Source organism: Curcuma longa, chromosome 3 (assembly GCF_044706935.1).
Source record: "Curcuma longa cultivar G26 ecotype Majalengka, Jawa Barat chromosome 3, ITB_CL_G26_1.1, whole genome shotgun sequence".
In the NCBI taxonomy this organism is placed as follows: domain Eukaryota; kingdom Viridiplantae; phylum Streptophyta; class Magnoliopsida; order Zingiberales; family Zingiberaceae; genus Curcuma; species Curcuma longa.
In genome coordinates, this window is record NC_133863.1 from 9,150,580 (window position 1) to 9,169,070 (window position 18,491).

Genomic DNA, 18,491 nt, shown 5'->3' on the forward strand with positions numbered 1-18,491 from the left:
TGTAATAATATGTAACAATGCTCAGTTTATTTCAGAAGATGATAATTAAAGAAGTGAATTGGATAAGAGTGAAAGATACTAAACATAAAATTAGCAAAAGGATGAATTTGCAATCCGTTCGTAAATTACTACTCTTGACCATATTTAGATCTAACTTAAAATTGAACAGCATGAATATCTTCTTCCTCCGATCTCCCATCTCTGTTCTCTTGAGTGGCACTCTTCTACGCTTCCACGGGCTCAACGGCAAGCTCACAGCGGCTGCATAGCGACAAGTTTAATTTGCAGCCGTAAGCTCACCGCCTGCTCGCAAGCCAGCCATGGGTCCGTAGGCTCAAACATTATGAAAATTCATCACCAAGTTGAGCAAAAAAGTTATCTATAACGAGCACGCAACAAGCACACCACAATTGTCAATCCATGGCACTAGTAGGAAATGACATTGTGAGAAATCGATTTGCATCAAAACTCATCAGTCTAGTTTGATAAGGTTAGCGATACTCGGGTCAAGCTGCAGCTTTCGGCTGATGAAATCCTAATCACATGCTAAATCAATGTTGGAGCTGCTGAATGACACACTCATATTAACAAACCATCCACAACATTAATAGATGTCCTAAAAATTCAACTGAAAATTGATGCAGTTCAGCATCTGTTCATCGGCGCTAGGCTTTATTAGTTTATTACGTTTGAGAAAGCAGAGTCTGGTGCTTGTATTATTTACCATTAAGGACCAGGTGAAGCAGTAAAAGAAAAGCTCGCACTTGCTCTAAGGTTTCTCTTCGTCGGATTGGTGACGACATGATCCATTAGCAACATCAGCAAAGTATTCTTCCACTGAAACAAGTATCAACGGAGGATCATTTATCATCAAAGTATCGAGAACTAGAAAACACAAACGGGAACAGGTTGTAATCTTTGCATCGCGTGCAATGATCAAATGCAAGGAAGAAAAGAGAAGAGGCTTCAAGGTTACCTATGCCATCCTGTTCTGGGGAGCCCAGCATGATGTCGGAATCTGAAGGCAAGAAAGGGGAACCATCATAGTCTCCCAAAACTCCAAGATCTTTGATCAAACAAGCAAGAAAAAGGTGTCAATGGATATTTTGCTTGAGAAAGAGCATCACTGATGGAACTATTGAATTGTATGTTTCCAAGTAATAAACATTGGAATCCATTAAATTTTGAAGGGGAAAGGATTGCTTCAAGTGTATTCCAATGATTATATTTATGTTTTTTGTTTCAAATTGTATGTTTTTTGTTTTCAAAAAAGATTATCACACATTGAAAGTATAAATGCAATATTACCTCCTAAATTTGAGAAGTCTGCTGTCAAATCCGACAGACTGAAATTCCAGAGCTGTTCCAATGATCTCGTTGGATCTCTTGAGTGTCCAGCCCCATCTGATCCTAGTTGCAGCTCTGCTGTGTGAGATGCCACAGATGGGAAGGTGGATTCTAGTGTAGACGCATCCATACCTAACCCAGACATCTCGAGAGTGAAAGGAAAATGATTACTTGATGCTGCTGATGCAGGGCTCATAGCCATCTCCGACATGGAAGAAATGGCACCACATGGAGGGGTTGCATGAACCACTCCATCACTGCCACTGCCAATCATAATTTCAAAAAAATAAAAGTGGTTTTTATCAATCAAGGAATAAGGGAAAAGGTAAAGGATGAATGTCATAATGTTCTGATTGGCTTCAAGTACACCCTCTAGTCCAGACAACAGGTATTCCTTAATGTGCATAAGACAAGGATAGTGATAATCAACAAATGTTGCCTCTCCACCAAAAAAAAAGAAGCAAGGTGTAATCTGTAATCCCCAACAAGTATGATACAATAGTAGAGATCATCAAGTGCTAAGCCATACACCTCTAAAGGAAGAGAATTGAATAGTAGAAAGGTAAATTAGCTACAATGTTCAACTTCTTACTTGGTCCCAGAATTGATGCAAATGGGATGAAAACTGCCTGGAGCAGGAATGCCATGGACTACATGACAGTTGGAGAGCCCACAAGCCATTGGCTCAATGTGAGATTGACCAGTAATTGGCATTGGCTGTTGAGGAAGAATAGGATAACCCATAGGTAAATTGACTGCACTGCAAATGAGTGTTAATTAAGCTTCATGCTCTCCAGAAGCAAATTTGGTTAGAGAGAAATAAAGAGCATATGTTATGCATATATAATTTCAGAGGAATCAGTCAAAACAATTACCAGGCATAGGGTGAATCCCATTTTGAATCGGAGCCAATTGGACCTTCGGCAGAACAGGATACTTCATCAGATGATACTGGTGCTCAAGCAAGTGATTGAACAAAATGATTTGCTTCTTCAACTTTAGTCTTATATAATAAGCTCTAAAAAATTCTGTATTTTCTTCTTCTAATTTCTTCCATACTGGGGAAAACACAACAATTAAGACAAAAAGGAAGAGAATTTGCAATGCTTGGTCAAGTTAGAAAAATCTTCAATAGTTTACATGCATTGAGTTTCCTCAGCCAAGTATGGCATGGCATTGGTTATTTAATTCATGTTGCAAATGAAATATAGTGAGGCAAAACCATTGCTAGTACTGCCCACATATGAGCATGACAGATATGCTTTTGACATCCACAATCCTCTGATTTATATTGCATCAGATTTCAAAATCACAAGCAGGAAGTAGATTGCAGATGCTGTGAGTGTTTATTACAGCGTTTAAAGTTGCAAATATAAAATGCCTACCTAATGTTGTAAAACCAGGTTCTATCCTAGCACGAGTAGACAGTGTCCGAACCACCTCACTTCTACTCATGTACAATTGAAGACATCGTTCTATCAAGTTTTGCACCTGCAACATATAGTGAAGGAGATAGGAACTAACCAAGAAGAGACAGACAATTTTCATGCTATCTTCATAAAATGTTCTTAATTGATAAAACTAAATGAAACCAACAATGGGCAGCCTTACCAGTTCTATGTCTTCTCGAAAAACCTTTCTGCTATTACTGCTTGCATTGGATGCTGAACCTGAATCTGCTTTAGGAGCTTCAACATGCATGACAATTTGCTTATCGCTGTGTAAATCATGTGAAGTTTCTGATGATGGTTGTACTTCTTCACACTGAGGATCCTGTCAAGATACTTCATTGAAAATTTTCTAAAAACAAATAAAGATCAAAGGACAATGTGTTAAAGCTTTCCATTGTAAAATGAGATCATGTGTATAGCCAGTTTGTTCCATTTCACAACAGGAGTTTCAAACTCAAAACAATGCTTGCTGAAAAAGGTAGAAAAATGAATAATATTATTGTGAGTCTTAGCAATGTAGAAAACTTAAGATTGTTACAGAATTACTATATTTGCTCTTGTATGTAATTTACAAATTTGTAGGTAAGAAAATTGTTCCTCTTATTTTTCTTTTATCTTCCTCCTGTTATTTTGTAATCATGAGCATTCCACTTCCATTAATACTACTTGTAATTGACTAAGTCTGTTTTGTGAACATATGATTGTTGTTTACTGGACAGCCGCATTGGGATCATGGCATTCATTTATATGAAGACAGTTAAGAAGAAACACAGGCACTTTAATTGTGCAAGCGTGAGATTTTATCGAGATCAGAATTTACTAAATTGTCACCTGTGAGGTCTTCATTTCAGCTCAGCCTCAGCATGTCAATCCAACCAAGCTCATCTGACTTGATAGAGCAGGCACATTGTTTGTTATGTCCATCACCTTTTAGATTTTCAGGGTTTACTCATGCTCCATAGCTGTTGTGATCGACTCCTGCAGTCTAATATATTATTACTGCTTACAAGCACTAAACAGTTTAAAAGAGAGATATTGTAAAGCACTTCACTTAACCACAATTCCTCTTTTGGCATCATGCTCATGCATAATAAGATCTTAAAAGCACCATAAAATGGGAGCGGAGCATAGAATTTTACACCAAAGAATCTGAAGGCAATCCTAACAGGAGGGAAATGAAAATCTCACTGGTCACAACACAAGTCTTTGTCTTTCTGGATGTGGATTGAACAGAGTGAATGGTAGCATAAATTTCATTAGATTAATGTCTGACTTACATGACTACTGTGACCTTAAATTCCAAAATTGCATTATTTTAACTAAGAAAATTGTTAATGAAAGACATATATAGAATAGTTAAAGTGAAAGAGGGAAAAACAAGGGATTTAACCCAAATAAGATGCATTAACGATGAATCCGATAGAGTACTAACAAAGGATGAAGAAATAAAAGAGCGAAGAAAGTTTAGGAACCAACTTAGCTTAAGAAATTTAAGTAGTGGAGTATAGAAATTTAAATTTCTATCAAAAAAATCAAATTTCAAAAGTAGAACTTGATGAAAGATCTAATATGACATTAAATGGGATGAAAAATGCAAAAGCAATTGAACTTGATGATATTCCAATAGAGATATGGAAGTATTATATAGGATATTGAATGACTTACGAAGTTATTTAATATGATATTGAAAACGAAAAAATTATTTGATTATTAGAGGGTAAGTAGTTTAGTACCTCTGTATACAAACAAAGGAGACATTTAAAATTGTTTGAATTATAGGAGTATCAAGCCAGTGAGTCATACTATGAAACTTTGGAAAAAAAAAGTGATAGAAAAATTATTAAGGAAGAAGACCAAGGTGATCAAAAATTAATTTGCATTCATGCCTGAAAGGTCGACGATAGAAGTTATATATTTTCTCAGATAATTAATTGAAAAATACTGAAAAAAAAAAGCAAAAGTTACACATAGTATTATTGACTTAGAAAAAATTTATGATAGATTTCTGAAGAAAATTATGTGAAAATTTTGAAAAGAAATGTGTTAATATAGTGTATATTAAAATAATTAAGGATATATATAAGGATCTAATTACAAGAGTGGCGTCAAAGCACATTAATCAAAGTGTTCCTTATAAAAATAGGATTACATCAAAAATTAACTCTAAGTCTATATTTCTTTACATTAGTTATGGATGAACTCACTGGGCACATCCAAGGTACCATAACATTGTTTTAGTCAATGAGCACGTGAAAGAGTGAATGCTAAGCTCGAATTTGATAGGAGTCACTAGAAATTAAATTTCAGGCTTGGCATAATAAAGAAAGAATATATGAAATTTAAGTTTAGTGGTAGTAGACATAGCAAGACAATTATTAAGATAGGAGATGACAAATTAATAAATTATCTATAACTAAAAGTTTTAAGTATTTAGGATTATTTTTGTAAAATGATGAAGGAGTTGATAGAGAGTTTTACATAAGATACAAACATAATGGTTGAAATGAAGAATGTCGTTAAGTGTTTTTTGTAATCATAAACTACCTCTAAAGATTAAAAGGAACTTTTACAAAAATGACAATTATACTTGCTATGTTATATAGAGTTGAACGTTGAGCTATGAAGCGATTTCATGAGTGAAAAATGAGAGTCATAGAAATGAGATTGTTAAAGTGGATGTGCGTACATACGAGAACGAATAGGATAAAAAATGATAACATTAACAAGAAAATCGAAATTGCACCTATTGAGAAAAAATTCTTAGAGACGTGTTTAAGATGATAAGAATATATACTTAGGTGACTAATAAATGCCCCAGTGAAGCGATGTAAGATCATGACAAATACGTATACTCAGAAGAGGACGACCAAAGAAAACTTAGTTAACAATAATAAAATAGAATAAATTTTATTTAAATATAATATATCAAAATAGAGTAAGAGATCGAGTCAAATGGTATAGGAGGATCTATATAGTCAACCTCACTTGGTAGGATAAAAGCTTGATTGTTGTTATAGTTGTTGCAAGGTGATTGAAAATTATTATTACCTTTATACTCAAAAACTTGACCTTTGGCCTTGGCCAATAAATAGGACAACTAAAATTGCTGTAAAGTAAAAGGGAAAAAAATATAGAAATATTTGTTAAGTTTCTCAAATGACTCCTTACTACTGCAACAAAGGAAATAAGATTTATTTCAAACATTAAGAAAGGAAAACACTCATTTTTGCATACAATCAGTTTTCACTGTGAACTCCAAAAGAAGTGAGGATAAGAAAATTGTCCAAAAGCAACCAAAATTTATGATTGAGAAGTTGAAATAATTTTCCAAAGAAGGATTATATGAACGAAATAGGTTCCACTAAAATTGCTGCAAAGGAAAAGGGAAAAAATATACAAATATCTGTTAAGTTTCTCAAATGACTCCTTACCACTGCAACAAATGAAATGAGATTTATTTCAAACATTAAGAAAAGAAAACACATCTTTGCATACAATCAGTTTTGGCTGTTAACTCCAAAAGAAGTGAGGATAAGAAAACTGTCCAAAAACAAACAATATTCATGATTGAGAAGTTGAAATAATTTTAGAAGTAAGATTTGGAGACAAACTAAATTTTGTTGAAGAAGAACCGTAAGAAGCTTGACGACATAGGCACAGAGAATTAGACAGATACTGCCATATGAATAACTATTTCAAGGGTTCCTATCCATGGATAGCATATAGTTAGCAATCAGTTGGATGAAAGTATCTCAAAATCTCCTGGAACTCTTTCCCTTGGAGGAATTTTGAAGCCATATACAATCAATCCCAAAATTAATTTTTCAAACCATAACCTTGACCGTATTTTCCAGTCCAGAATACCAATTCTGAAATTACAAGTATTATGCTTTGATCATCCAGTCAAAACAAACTCTTGCAGCAATAACATGCCTTAATATACAACAAAGTAAACATAAGATAGTCTTTCATGGATTTTATTCCTATTCAATATCCTAAAGTTTCAGGAAAACCATATTAAAAAACAGTAGTAGTTTTCCAATACAGCTCAAACAACAATATGACACCAAAATATCAACAGAAATAGGGAGGAACTAGAGCATCACATTAAATTGGTTTCAAGTGATTTATGCAACACAAAAATAAAAAAAAAACATTTTCCATTCACAACTCGTGAAAAACAGACAGGGAAACACTGAAGCAGATGGAAGCTCACTCATAGGCAAAAACGCTTGATGAAAGAAAAAGAAAAGGCAAGATTTTTAGAGTTCTTTTTCACTCTCTCACTGACTGCAGAGGAAGAATTGGAAAGAGAGAGGGGATGCAGAGGGAAGAAGAGAAGTAAATTAAAGAAAAAGTATTTCCTAAATGGCAATGCCCCTCTATTACTACCAGAGCAACCGTATAGGTCCCAGTATAAGGGTGCCCACCTTACTCACTCGTTAAATGGTATCATGGGAGATGAGTCATCATACGCAATTAGCAATGTCAATGCCTTGCAATTCACTTTCATTTTACAAAATTCCTCTACAAAATTTCAAAATCATCAAAAAATATCCAGAATTTTCTTTTATTGTTTTATCTAATAATTAACATTGTTACTTTATCTTCCAAAATAAAAATGCAGTGGATTTTTATTATCATATGTTTGCCATGCCACTATTTCATCAATTAAAATAATAAAAAAATATTTTAGATGTAGAGCTTACCATCAAAATATTTCTCTCACACACACGCACACATACACTTGTTATATGATTATTATGTTATATTAATCGATGATGTTAATAATAAAGGTGTGAATAAAAAAAATTTCTTGATGATTTTGAAAATCGATAGGGTGGTATTTTGAAAAAAAAAAGGTAAAATAAAATTTCTTAAAATAATTATAATTACGATTTTAGCAGTAGAATGATAGGAGTATGGAAACTTAGACACGTTGATAACTTCAAAATTTTGAGCGTGAAAGGAAAGTTTCTCATAGTTAAATTGAAAAAGTAGGAAGCAAGAGCTTAAAATATAAAGAAAAATCCAATCTATGATATTATTTTGTTAATACATTACCCATAAAACTGCAAGATGAAAAAATTTAAGGGTTGAAGATTGGAACAGCATCTGAATGCTAAACCTATGCTGGAGAGAATTCAGAAATCAAAAGCAGAGTATGGTCCTCAAATTGGATGTTATCATTATTTTTCTCTGACTTTGGACTGGTTCCTTCAAATAATTTGTGGACCCAGACACTGATGTCTTGAGAAGACAAAAGTTTGTTGTATGTGCAACAATATTCATTCACACAAAAAAGAGAAATAATTCTAGTTTTCTCTAGGAAAAAATGTGACTTACTGGCATAAGATTGTAGCAATCAACAATGACACATACAGTAAATGACACTGAAAAAAACTATTTGTCAGCATTAGGTAAGTTCAAGGTCTACATAAAAACAAAGATTGTGCTAAATGAATTTACTTACCAACTTGCAAAACACCCAATTTGCTTGAAGTATATATATATATACATATAAAGCAGAAAATTTTATACCGATGATACAGAATTATAGTTTAATCTAAGAAAAAAACTTTAAAACTGGGAACTTCTAAGCCCTTTAATTGTAGCTTGAAAATGATCAACAAGTACACATAATCAATTAACCAAAAGTTTAGTCAACCTGTGAATCATAAAACAAATAATTCCTAAGTCCTCGTAGTTGTGTTTACATTTTCCAACACTAAACTGATGAGATGAAACAGTGGGTTATTCTTTCCCATTTTGGTCCCTTGTCCTAAGAAACCCATGCAAGGTTGTTGGTGGCAATTATAGAAGAAACCAGATCCATTAGTCCATCTGATGGTGATGCCAAAATCTCTCCATGCTTGGAATATATTACAGTATAAAAGGTAGAGAAATCTAATGCTGAAAGATGATCCCCACTCTACCACCTATAACTAAAGAACAAAGAAGAAAAAGTTTGTGGATATCCTTGTAGACAATTAAATAAGTGGAGAATACTTAATGATATGTATGGGTGGTTAACATGAAGTATGGGTTTCCTTGGAGAAAAAACACAAAAAAGTATGAAGCTGCCAAGCACTAAGTTTTCAGTTGAGAATGTTTTTTTGCTGACTGAATTCAATATTGTAATCCATCTCTTTTGCAAAGGAGATGGGCATGAGATATTATTGAGGCAAGCAAAGACTGTCGGTATGATGAAAGTAGGCGCTCATATAATCTGTGATGGGAACTCGGGTTCCCCCACCAAAAAGGATAGGGAAGGAAACACCTTCCCTAAGGGCACCTGTTTTTTTTATTCCAGAAGCATTGCCAAGAGACAAGAAACTGTGGTTATTCCTCTCTCCAGAACAAATGGCAGAGTATGGGAACACATAATGTTTTAAAGGCAAACAAATTGCGGAATAAGAACATGAAACAGGGCTAAGACAGTCTTGGGTATCTCCAAGATGCGCTGAATAGAGTGCAATATTGATATTGTCCTCCATCTAATAAATTGTATATTGACTCCTTAACTTTATGGTATCAAAGACACCATGATTTGTCATAAACTATCCTATTATTATTAAAGTTTGGTTTATATATTTTAGCATCAGTTTAGTTTCTTCTTACAATATTAATCCTGTCATTTTTAGGAGATAACATAGAATATGAAGCTCGTGAGATCTATTAATGGTCTTTAAATATTAATAAAAACAAAGCAGACATCAATCAATTGGTTTTCATAGGTGTTGCAGGAAGTAGGGAATGCTTTCTCCTGAAACTATCAAACATCAAACTGTATAAATAGAGGGGAAAGAATCAGAAATCTGAGAGTACCACTAGATGAATTTTTCATTTCCCTTTTTTCTCAAAATTAAGGCTTCATGTTCAATTTTTTAAATGGATTTTTTTTCCAATATTTTTGGAAAGAGTCTAGGCAGAAATCAAAAGGGCACCCTTTATTTTCATTATCATCAAAAGAATGTCTCATTTAAAAAAAATATATCAAGCAGGCACCTTATATCCTAAAAATACCCTTGTCCAACATTGTTGTAGTATCTTTGGCCTAAGTTGCTTCAATTAGAGCAACTTTGGTCAAAGCTGCTTCATGTAGCTTTGGTCAAAGATGATCCATGTAACTCTAACATGAAGCAGCTTTAACTAAAGCTACTCCAACTACTCTAATAATATTTGACCAATTTTGACTAAGTTAGACTTTTTGATCAAATTGGAGCAGTTTTAACTAATATTTAAACAGTTTTGACTAATATTAAATTTTGAATATGTTGGTACAACTTTAGCCAAAACTGTTACCATAACGGTAGAACAAGTGTATTTTTAGAATATGGGGTATCTTTTGATATATTTTTTTTCAAAATAATGCATCCTTTTAATATAATAACAACCAAGCCTTATCCTACTAGACAGAGTCGACTATATGGATCCTTCTATGTCATTGGATTCTATCCCCTATTATATCATCATTTATATATAAATAAATTTTATCTTGTTTTATTGTTACTAACCAAATCTTTTTTTATCTTCCTCTTCTTCGTTTGATGTGCACATTTGTTATAATTTCACATCGTCTAACTGGAGTATTTATTAGTCGTCTAAGTACATGTCTGTGTCATCTTAAACATATCTCTTGGAATTTTCCTTCAATAAATGCAATTTTGACTTTTTTCTAATATTTTTATTTCTTATTATGTTCATCCTTATATGTTCATACATCTCCCTTAACATGCTCATATTTGAACTCTCATCTTTTGCTCATGTGGTTGAGTTATAATCTAACATTCAACTCCATATAACATCGTAGGTCTAACTACTGTTTTGTAAAACTTTCGTTTAAGTTTTAGAGGTACTTTACGATCACACAGAACACATGACACTCTTCTCCATTTCAATCATTTCACTTGTATTCTATGTAAGACATCTCTCAATCCCTCCATCCTTTAGCAAAAATATTCCTAAGTACTTAAAACTCTTAGTTACAAATAACTCATCATATCTAATTTTAACAATTGTCTCATTACATCTAATATTATTAAACTTAAATTTCATATATTCTGTCTTTACTCTACGAAACCTAAAACCTTTCACTTCTAGCGTTTTCCACCAAAATTCGAGTTTAACATTTATTCCTTTACGTATTTTATTTACTAAAATAATATCATCTGCAAACAACATGCATCGCGGTACCGTATCTTGGATTTATCTAGTGAGTTCGTCCATGATTAGTGTAAAAAGATAGGGACTTAGAATTTATCTTTGATATAATCCTATCTTTATGGGAAACATTGCAGTTAATCCGCTTGAAGTCTTCACTCTTGTCATTACATCCTGTAGTGCACCCTTTTAATAATAATGAAAATCAAAGGTGCCCTTTTGATTTTTTGCCAAAAGTTTACAAAATATAAGTTCCAATGTGGCGTCATAAGTCAACATTTGCAACCAACATCACATTGGGAAATTGGATGACCAAAAATTTTTCTACCTAACTACAAGAATGGTGGGGAAAAATATCTTGGGAGACTCTGGTGAGTTCAGTGAGATATTAGAATTAAAAGGGGCTCGACTATGATCTAAATGTCAAATAAATTATATTTATTAAGTTTTTTTTTAAATAGTTTTTTAGTATCAATGAAGTGTTCTAGAGTTAGGTGACATCGTAGGATGCGTTTGAAGATTATAGAATACCAAAATACATGTAGATAACAGAGTTTACTTCTCAATATTGTGTTTATTTATTATTATTATTATTATTTTGTTTTGTATTCAAGGAGCACTAGAGGTGTAAGGATCACTAGAGGCGAGGTTTTTCACTTTTCTCCATTAAGTCTAAGAAAAATCAAGAGATCTCTTATACAAGATATGGCCATTGATCCGTTTGATTTTTATTGTACTTTGTTTGCATATTATATAAAAAAACTTGGATTCTCACTTAAATGTAGGCTAAGCCGATCCATGTAAGATTGTTTGTCTTTTTGTGCCTTTGTGTTGTTGTAATAAGGGAGATGAAGATCCCACTGTGCAAGCTTATGGTGGTGGTTATTATGCATTCTAAAGGCACCATATTTGGATTTACAAGTGCATGATGACGGTAGATTCCAACAAGTGACGTTAGAGCAAACTCAATCCAAGGAAACAAAACAAGAGAGAGAGAGAACATGGACCACACTACATAAGTACCCTCTCACCCAATCTTTTGGCCTCCTTTTCTTATCTTCTCATCTTCTTCTTCTTCTTCCTCATCCTCCATTCTTTAATTTTCTTACTTCTTCGGTGCCACTTCCATTAATGGCAACTCTTTCGGCTGCCTCGGCGTCATGGAAGCCTGTTGCTAGCTTCAGTAACCAGGTCCATCCATCCATCGTCTTACTCAGAACTCCATCCCAGAAAACTTTCCGACTTTTCCATCATCTACATGATCTTTAATATGTCTTGTCTATATCTTGACTCTTCTTTTCTTCTTTGTTTTAGTTGTTTTTTCTTTGCTTCTTGCTTGACAAATAAAAATAATAATAATAAATGATTGTTTTGTAGGTTAAAACTGTATATTTACTTTTTCATTTTTAATTCTTCCAAAATACATAGTAGTGTCCTTGCTGTCTATTTGTTTAATTTCATGTCTAACACTGAACACTTAACCCATTCTAAGCAATGCAGACTAAGGGGCTTACTTCTCGAGTGAAGCTTGCATCAATTGGCACATCAAGGCTCAACTTCATCTCTTTGAGATCGTCGCATTTTCGCATCCGTTGTGCGGTACGTTCTTTCGATCTTACTCATTCCACAATGTTGATCTAGTTGATTGTTGTCGTGGAAAATGCCAATGCATAACAATTGAGAAGCACTGAGTCCAGGCCAAACCTGAGACAGTGAACAAAGTGTTAGAAATTGTGATACGACAATTGGCCTTGCCCAAAGAAACTAGCCTCGCTCCCGAGTCGAAATTTTCTGAAATTGGTGCGGACTCACTAGACACGGTATGATATATATCCTCATTCACCTCGAATAATCCTTAGCAAAAAATATATGCATGGCATGGCATGGCATCCTCAAGGTTAATTTGGGTTTCAGGTGGAGATTGTGATGTGCCTGGAGGAGGAGTTTAGTATCAACATTGATGAAGACAATTCACAGAACATAAACACAATTCAAGATGCAGCCGACTTGATCGACAAACTTGTGCAGCAGAAAACTGAGGTCGCTTGAGCTCTTAAGAGTTTTAACAATTGGTGTGGAGTTTGTGTTGGCACCAGTGGACATGATTTTGTTGTGAAAGGGTGGGGGGTTTTTTTCTTCTTTTGAATTCAGACAATAATTTTTTGAGAAAAGACCAAGTGATTAATTAATTGGCAGTTGAAATTGTAAGTTGAATGAAAGTGTATGATGGCGATCATAATTAAGTTGAAATTGGATGGAACTGTGATTCAATTCTATTCTGAAATTATTATCATCTACTTGGAAGGAGATTAATTGTTTGTTAATGAAATCATCTTTTCCCACAACGGTGCAACATCTTAGCTCTCGGACCTCGCCAAATCGAATGTGAGCGTGCATGCTCCAACCTTATCCCTGGGACATTCTAAAGGCACCATGTTTGGATTTACAAGTGCATGGACCTTGTGAATCCACCCTCACATTCACTATCGACCCTACACGGATTGGAGACATTGGACCACAGAACATGGAAACAAAACAAGAGAGAGAGAGAACGACAAAGAACCTGGACCAGAACAAACGTGACTTGACAGGATTGGGCGAGCAATAGATCGAACATTGGACCTCGCATAATTCCATGAGACCTGCAAACTTAAAGAAGCAAACAAAGATCTGAGTCTGTGCACTATTAGAAACATATTCTTTAGCAACAGTTTACTGTTCATAAAGGGCTCACTGCTCACACCAAGCCAAGGTCTGCTACAGATGAGCGCAAGAGAGGAGGAAGTCGAGGAGGAGATCCCTGACGGGGCGTCGGCGTCGCCGCTGGCCCCGCCGCCGCCCATCGCCGTTGGTATTTGGCAAAGCGCCGAGGCGGACGAGGGTGCGGATCGTTTCACAAATTCCAAGAGAGTAAAAGTAGTAATTAGCAAATAACGTATAAGTATTGGGCATTCTATCAAAAACCCCCAATTTTTATTTCTTTTTTATTATAAATACTGTAAAATTATTGGGTTTTCTTCTTCATTATTTTTTAATCACATTATTATAATAAATAATCTACTATTTCCTATTTTTAAAATACATTTTTTCGTTTTTTTAAGTAAAGTTAAAGATAGATATTTAAAAATTAAGTTTGATGAGCTTGAACTTTTCGTTTAAATGTTTATCAAATTTTCAATTCAAGTATATTTGATTAGTTAAATTTTTTATATTTTAAACTTGTTTAATTGATTATTAAATTTAATAATATAAATTTATTTGTTCATTTTAAAAGTTTTTTTTATTTATTTAGAACATCGATAAAAGTTCTGAACATAATTTAACAATATTATTTATAAATATTATTTATAAAATTAATCATGAATGTTATTAATAAATATTAATGAGTTGAATATATATGTGTTCAAATTTATTCATTTAATTAATCTTATGAGTATTGAATGGACATAAACAAATTCTTATCAAAGTGAACACAAAATTTATCCACGAACATTCAATTCATTTATAGCTCTACTTCTCGGATTTATCTTGGTGGTCAATGAAAAATTTTCATAGGACCAAATCGATCATCTCCATAATTAATTAATTTAAAAAATTAAATATTTGAGTTATCAAAATGCTTTTTCCTTGGTACAATGAATAATGTGCTACTTAAATGAATTTATTAGATAATGTACCATAAATGTAATTTTATTTTCTATTGTAATAATAAAAATCATAAATTCTTGTTTAATATTTTCTTAAAATAAATAATATATATTTTTGGGATAATCTACTAAGACATCCTTATTTCTTATTTTATTAAAATACAACTCTCATAGAAAAAATATTTGATCAATTAAAAATTTAATGTAAATTTATTCAACTAAAATGTTATTAATAAAATCGGAATACTAATTTTTGGGCCTTAATTATGAAAAGCCACTTTGAAAAAGATCTTTGTGAATTGTGAATTGTGATTGTGACTCGGCTCGGTTCGGTTCTTAAAGGACCTCGGCTCAAGGTCAGGCCGCCCGCGACTCGGTTCGGTTCAGTTCTTAAGGAACTTTTTTTAAAAAAGAAAATATTGCGGAGTGAAATGTTATTTTGCTAAAGTCAAATCAACCCAGATCCACCCGACTCGCTCGCCGCGATTTCATTCGTCCACGTTCTTCCCTCTTCGCGTGCTCGTCCTCGTTCTCGTTCGGCAGCTTTCTCTATAAAAATGGCGCAATCGCAGCGCGCAAGGGCGCTTCGGACTCTTCCTCCCTCCATCTCTCTCCTTTCTCCGTTTCCCATTGCGTCGCGCGGAGCAAGACCGAGATGGTGGTCAAGCTATCGAAGGCGGAGAAGAAGGTCCGCTACGACAAGAAGCTGTGCTCGCTGCTGGACGAGTACGGGAAGGTCCTCATCGCCGTCGCCGACAATGTCGGCTCCAACCAGCTCCAGAAGATCCGCAAGGGCCTCCGCGGCGACTCCGTCATCCTCATGGGTAAGAACACCCTCATTCGTCGCTGCATCCGCTTCCACGCCGAGAAGACCGGCAACAAGGACTTCCTCAACCTCCTCCCTCTTCTCGTCGTACGCCCTCTTCGCCATTTCCCATTTCCTCATCTTTGGGTCCTCCATGAATCGTTCATTTAGCTATTTAGTAATTTACCCTCGACTGATTCAGGGGAATGTGGGATTGATATTCACAAAGGGCGATCTTAAAGAAGTTAGCGAGGAGGTTGCCAAGTACAAGGTATTGAACATAATACTATCTTCAATTTTTCTGTCAAGTGATCAATATTTTTGGTGTTTTCCATTTTGCAAGTTCGTCGATAACTTGTTTGCTAGATTGTATAAACCTTTTCCACTCCGTAGTATCTTTAGTCCAATACCCTATGCATACATTTGAATTCTTTCACCAAAGGGACCCGATATGAAACACTGAATCTATGCTGCTTGATCATTTGTAAATGTGTTTTTAATGCTTTTTTATGTTGGATATTACAATGATCATAGTTATATTGTTGGCTGAGGTTTTCCATTTTGCAAGTTCTTAGATAACTTGTTTGCTAGATCGTATAAATCTTTTCCACTTTGTAGTGATACACTATGCATACATTTGACTTCCTGCACCAAAGTGACCCGATATGAAACACTGAAACTATGCTGCTTGATCATTTACAAATGTGTGTGTTTTCTTAATATTTTTTTCATGTTGGATATTACAATGATCATAGTTTTGGGTCAAGTAATATTGTTGGTTGAAGTTTTCCATTTTGCAAGTTCTTAGATAACATTTTTGCCAGATTGTATGCAAATACAATGAAGTACCTTACCCACTCCGTGCTATCTTTAGTCTGATACACTATGCATATATTTGAATTCCTACGCCAAAGGAACCAGATATTCTCGATGCTGAAGCTACACTTTTTATGTTGGATATTACAGTGATCGTAGTTTTGGTCAAGTAATCCATATTTGAGGTTTCCATTTTGCAAGTAGGTAACTTTTTTAGATTGTATACAAATACAACGAAGCACCTTTTCAATTTTTTAGCATCTTAGTATGATGCATTATGCATACATTTGAATTCCTGCACCAAAGGAATTCTTAGGTTACTTGTTTCGATCAAGTAGTCAACATTTTTGGTTGAGGTTCCATTTTGCTAAGAAATTCTTCGGTAACTTGTTTGCTAGATCGTATACAAATACAAGGAAGCATCTTTTCAACTTTGTAGCATCTTCAGTCCAATGCAGTGTGCATACATTCAAATTCCAGCACCAAAGAAACTGAATGTGCCATACTGAAATTATGTTGCTCGATTAGTTATATTACCTTCTACTAGTCTGTAAAATTTTCAATCAGAGTAGGCACTAGCAAGCTATGCTATGTTCTTATTTCTCACCTAAGTTCAGTTTTCTGTATAGTTACACTAAAGATTTACATTCATGACAATTCATTTGCCTGCTCATTCAACTCAAAGGGCATTGTGCCATTAGCTTATTTGATTCGATCTCTACGAGTATAGTGTTCAATCATCCTCTATGTTTGTCTCAGGTTGGAGCTCCTGCTCGTGTTGGTCTAATAGCTCCTATCGATGTCATCGTCCCACCGGGTAACACCGGACTGGACCCTTCGCAAACATCTTTCTTTCAGGTTGTATCTAACCACTAAAATAACCCCATATACTAGTTGTTTGTAGTAAACTTATTGAAGTCTTTTCTCTCGTTCAGGTGCTCAACATTCCCACCAAGATCAACAAGGGCACTGTCGAAATCATCACCCCTGTAGAGTTGATCAAGAAAGGAGACAAAGTGGGCTCTTCCGAGGCTGCCCTCCTCTCAAAGCTTGGAATAAGACCATTTTCGTATGGCCTTATAATTCTCACTGTTTATGAGAACGGATCAGTCTACAGCCCTGAGGTCCTGGATCTCACAGAAGAGGACCTTGCGGAGAAGTTTGCAACTGGTTTGTCCATCGTTACTTCGATCGCGCTGGCAATATCTTACCCGACAATCGCAGCTGCTCCTCATATGTTCATCAACGCATACAAGAACGTGCTTTCGATTGCAATTGCAACAGAGTACAGCTTCCCACACGCGGAGAAGGTCAAGGAATACCTCAAGGTAAGGCTTCCCGGATGTATCCCTACCAGTTAAAGGACATTCATGGTTCTCTAAACCATTTGAAATGGTGCAGGATCCAAGCAAGTTTGCAGTGGCTGCTGCTCCTCCGGATGCTGCAGATGCCGGAGCCGAAAAACCAGCAGCAGCAGCAGCACCTGTTGAAGAGAAGGAGGAACCTGCAGAGGAGTCTGATGATGATATGGGTTTCGGCTTGTTCGATTAGAGAGAATTCTCAAGTTGTTCATAAGATAAGTAGCAGTTGGAGGCTACATGATTGGTTTTTGTCAATTTCTTTACATTTTTGGTAGGTGTAGTTTTACTAATAAAGTTTATAGTTATGGTTAGATTTAAGAGTAGAAGATCTTAGAGAATCCTCCCTATTCGAGTCCTTCATTACTTCACACCATAAGTTACGTTTGAGGAAGATCTATGGCAGAGAAAATTTTAAATATATCATTATAGAAGTTGTATTTAGTGATGCATTTAAAATAATATAAATATATATTTAGACGATTAATAAATATGATAGTTTTAGATGGAGGAAAGTAAGAGTAATAGATGAAATTATAATTTATGAAATAAAATCTAAAATTATGCAAAACCAAGTTCTAAATAATCAACCTAAATTATAAAAAGCAATAATTTTGTCATAGTTTAAATTCCAAGCACGCCATAAAACCTAAAATGCACAGAACAAAATGAACAATCTATTGGCTTTTGTTAGGGGTGTAAATGAGTTAGACTGCTCATGAGATATTCGGATCTTGGTTGGAAAAAAAGTTTGTTCTAGTTTGTACGATTAAGTTAATCGTGTTCGAACTTGATTTCGAGCTCTACGACATTATTAAGTCGAACTTAACAATATTTGATTCGTGAGCTCATGAATATATTTATTTAGAGTCTCATGAACATGTTCGTTAAAAGACTTCACGTA

The 18,491-nt window shown here is 34.6% G+C and overlaps 3 protein-coding genes across 4 annotated transcripts; 2 read left to right on the top strand and 1 right to left on the bottom strand.

Annotated features, from left to right (window-relative positions):
* Window positions 1–166: 166 nt before the first annotated feature.
* LOC141825108 (uncharacterized) lies at window positions 167–7,149 on the bottom strand. 2 transcript variants are annotated; one of them, XM_074712500.1, is made up of 9 exons: window positions 7,015–7,149; window positions 3,630–3,776; window positions 2,959–3,120; window positions 2,733–2,838; window positions 2,223–2,405; window positions 1,940–2,102; window positions 1,309–1,610; window positions 977–1,066; window positions 167–837 (listed from the first exon to the last, which is right to left on the bottom strand). In XM_074712500.1, the coding sequence occupies exons 2-9, from the start codon at window positions 3,642–3,644 to the stop codon at window positions 770–772; spliced, it is 1,089 nt and encodes a 362-aa protein (XP_074568601.1). In that variant the 5' UTR covers window positions 3,645–3,776; window positions 7,015–7,149; the 3' UTR covers window positions 167–769. The 2 variants fall into 2 exon arrangements, with proteins under 2 accessions (XP_074568601.1, XP_074568602.1); XM_074712501.1 differs by having other exon boundaries at window positions 3,630–3,783.
* Window positions 7,150–12,006: 4,857 nt separating this feature from the next.
* Window positions 12,007–13,185, top strand: LOC141823908 (acyl carrier protein 2, chloroplastic-like). The gene is made up of 4 exons (XM_074711113.1): window positions 12,007–12,152; window positions 12,462–12,560; window positions 12,659–12,781; window positions 12,876–13,185. Exons 1-4 carry the CDS (start codon window positions 12,093–12,095, stop codon window positions 13,008–13,010), a joined length of 417 nt encoding a protein of 138 aa, XP_074567214.1. The 5' UTR covers window positions 12,007–12,092; the 3' UTR covers window positions 13,011–13,185.
* A 2,078-nt stretch (window positions 13,186–15,263) lies between these two features.
* LOC141825220 (large ribosomal subunit protein uL10-like) lies at window positions 15,264–17,780 on the top strand. The gene is made up of 5 exons (XM_074712605.1): window positions 15,264–15,521; window positions 15,616–15,684; window positions 16,989–17,087; window positions 17,165–17,557; window positions 17,631–17,780. Exons 1-5 carry the CDS (start codon window positions 15,264–15,266, stop codon window positions 17,778–17,780), a joined length of 969 nt encoding a protein of 322 aa, XP_074568706.1.
* Window positions 17,781–18,491: the final 711 nt, after the last annotated feature.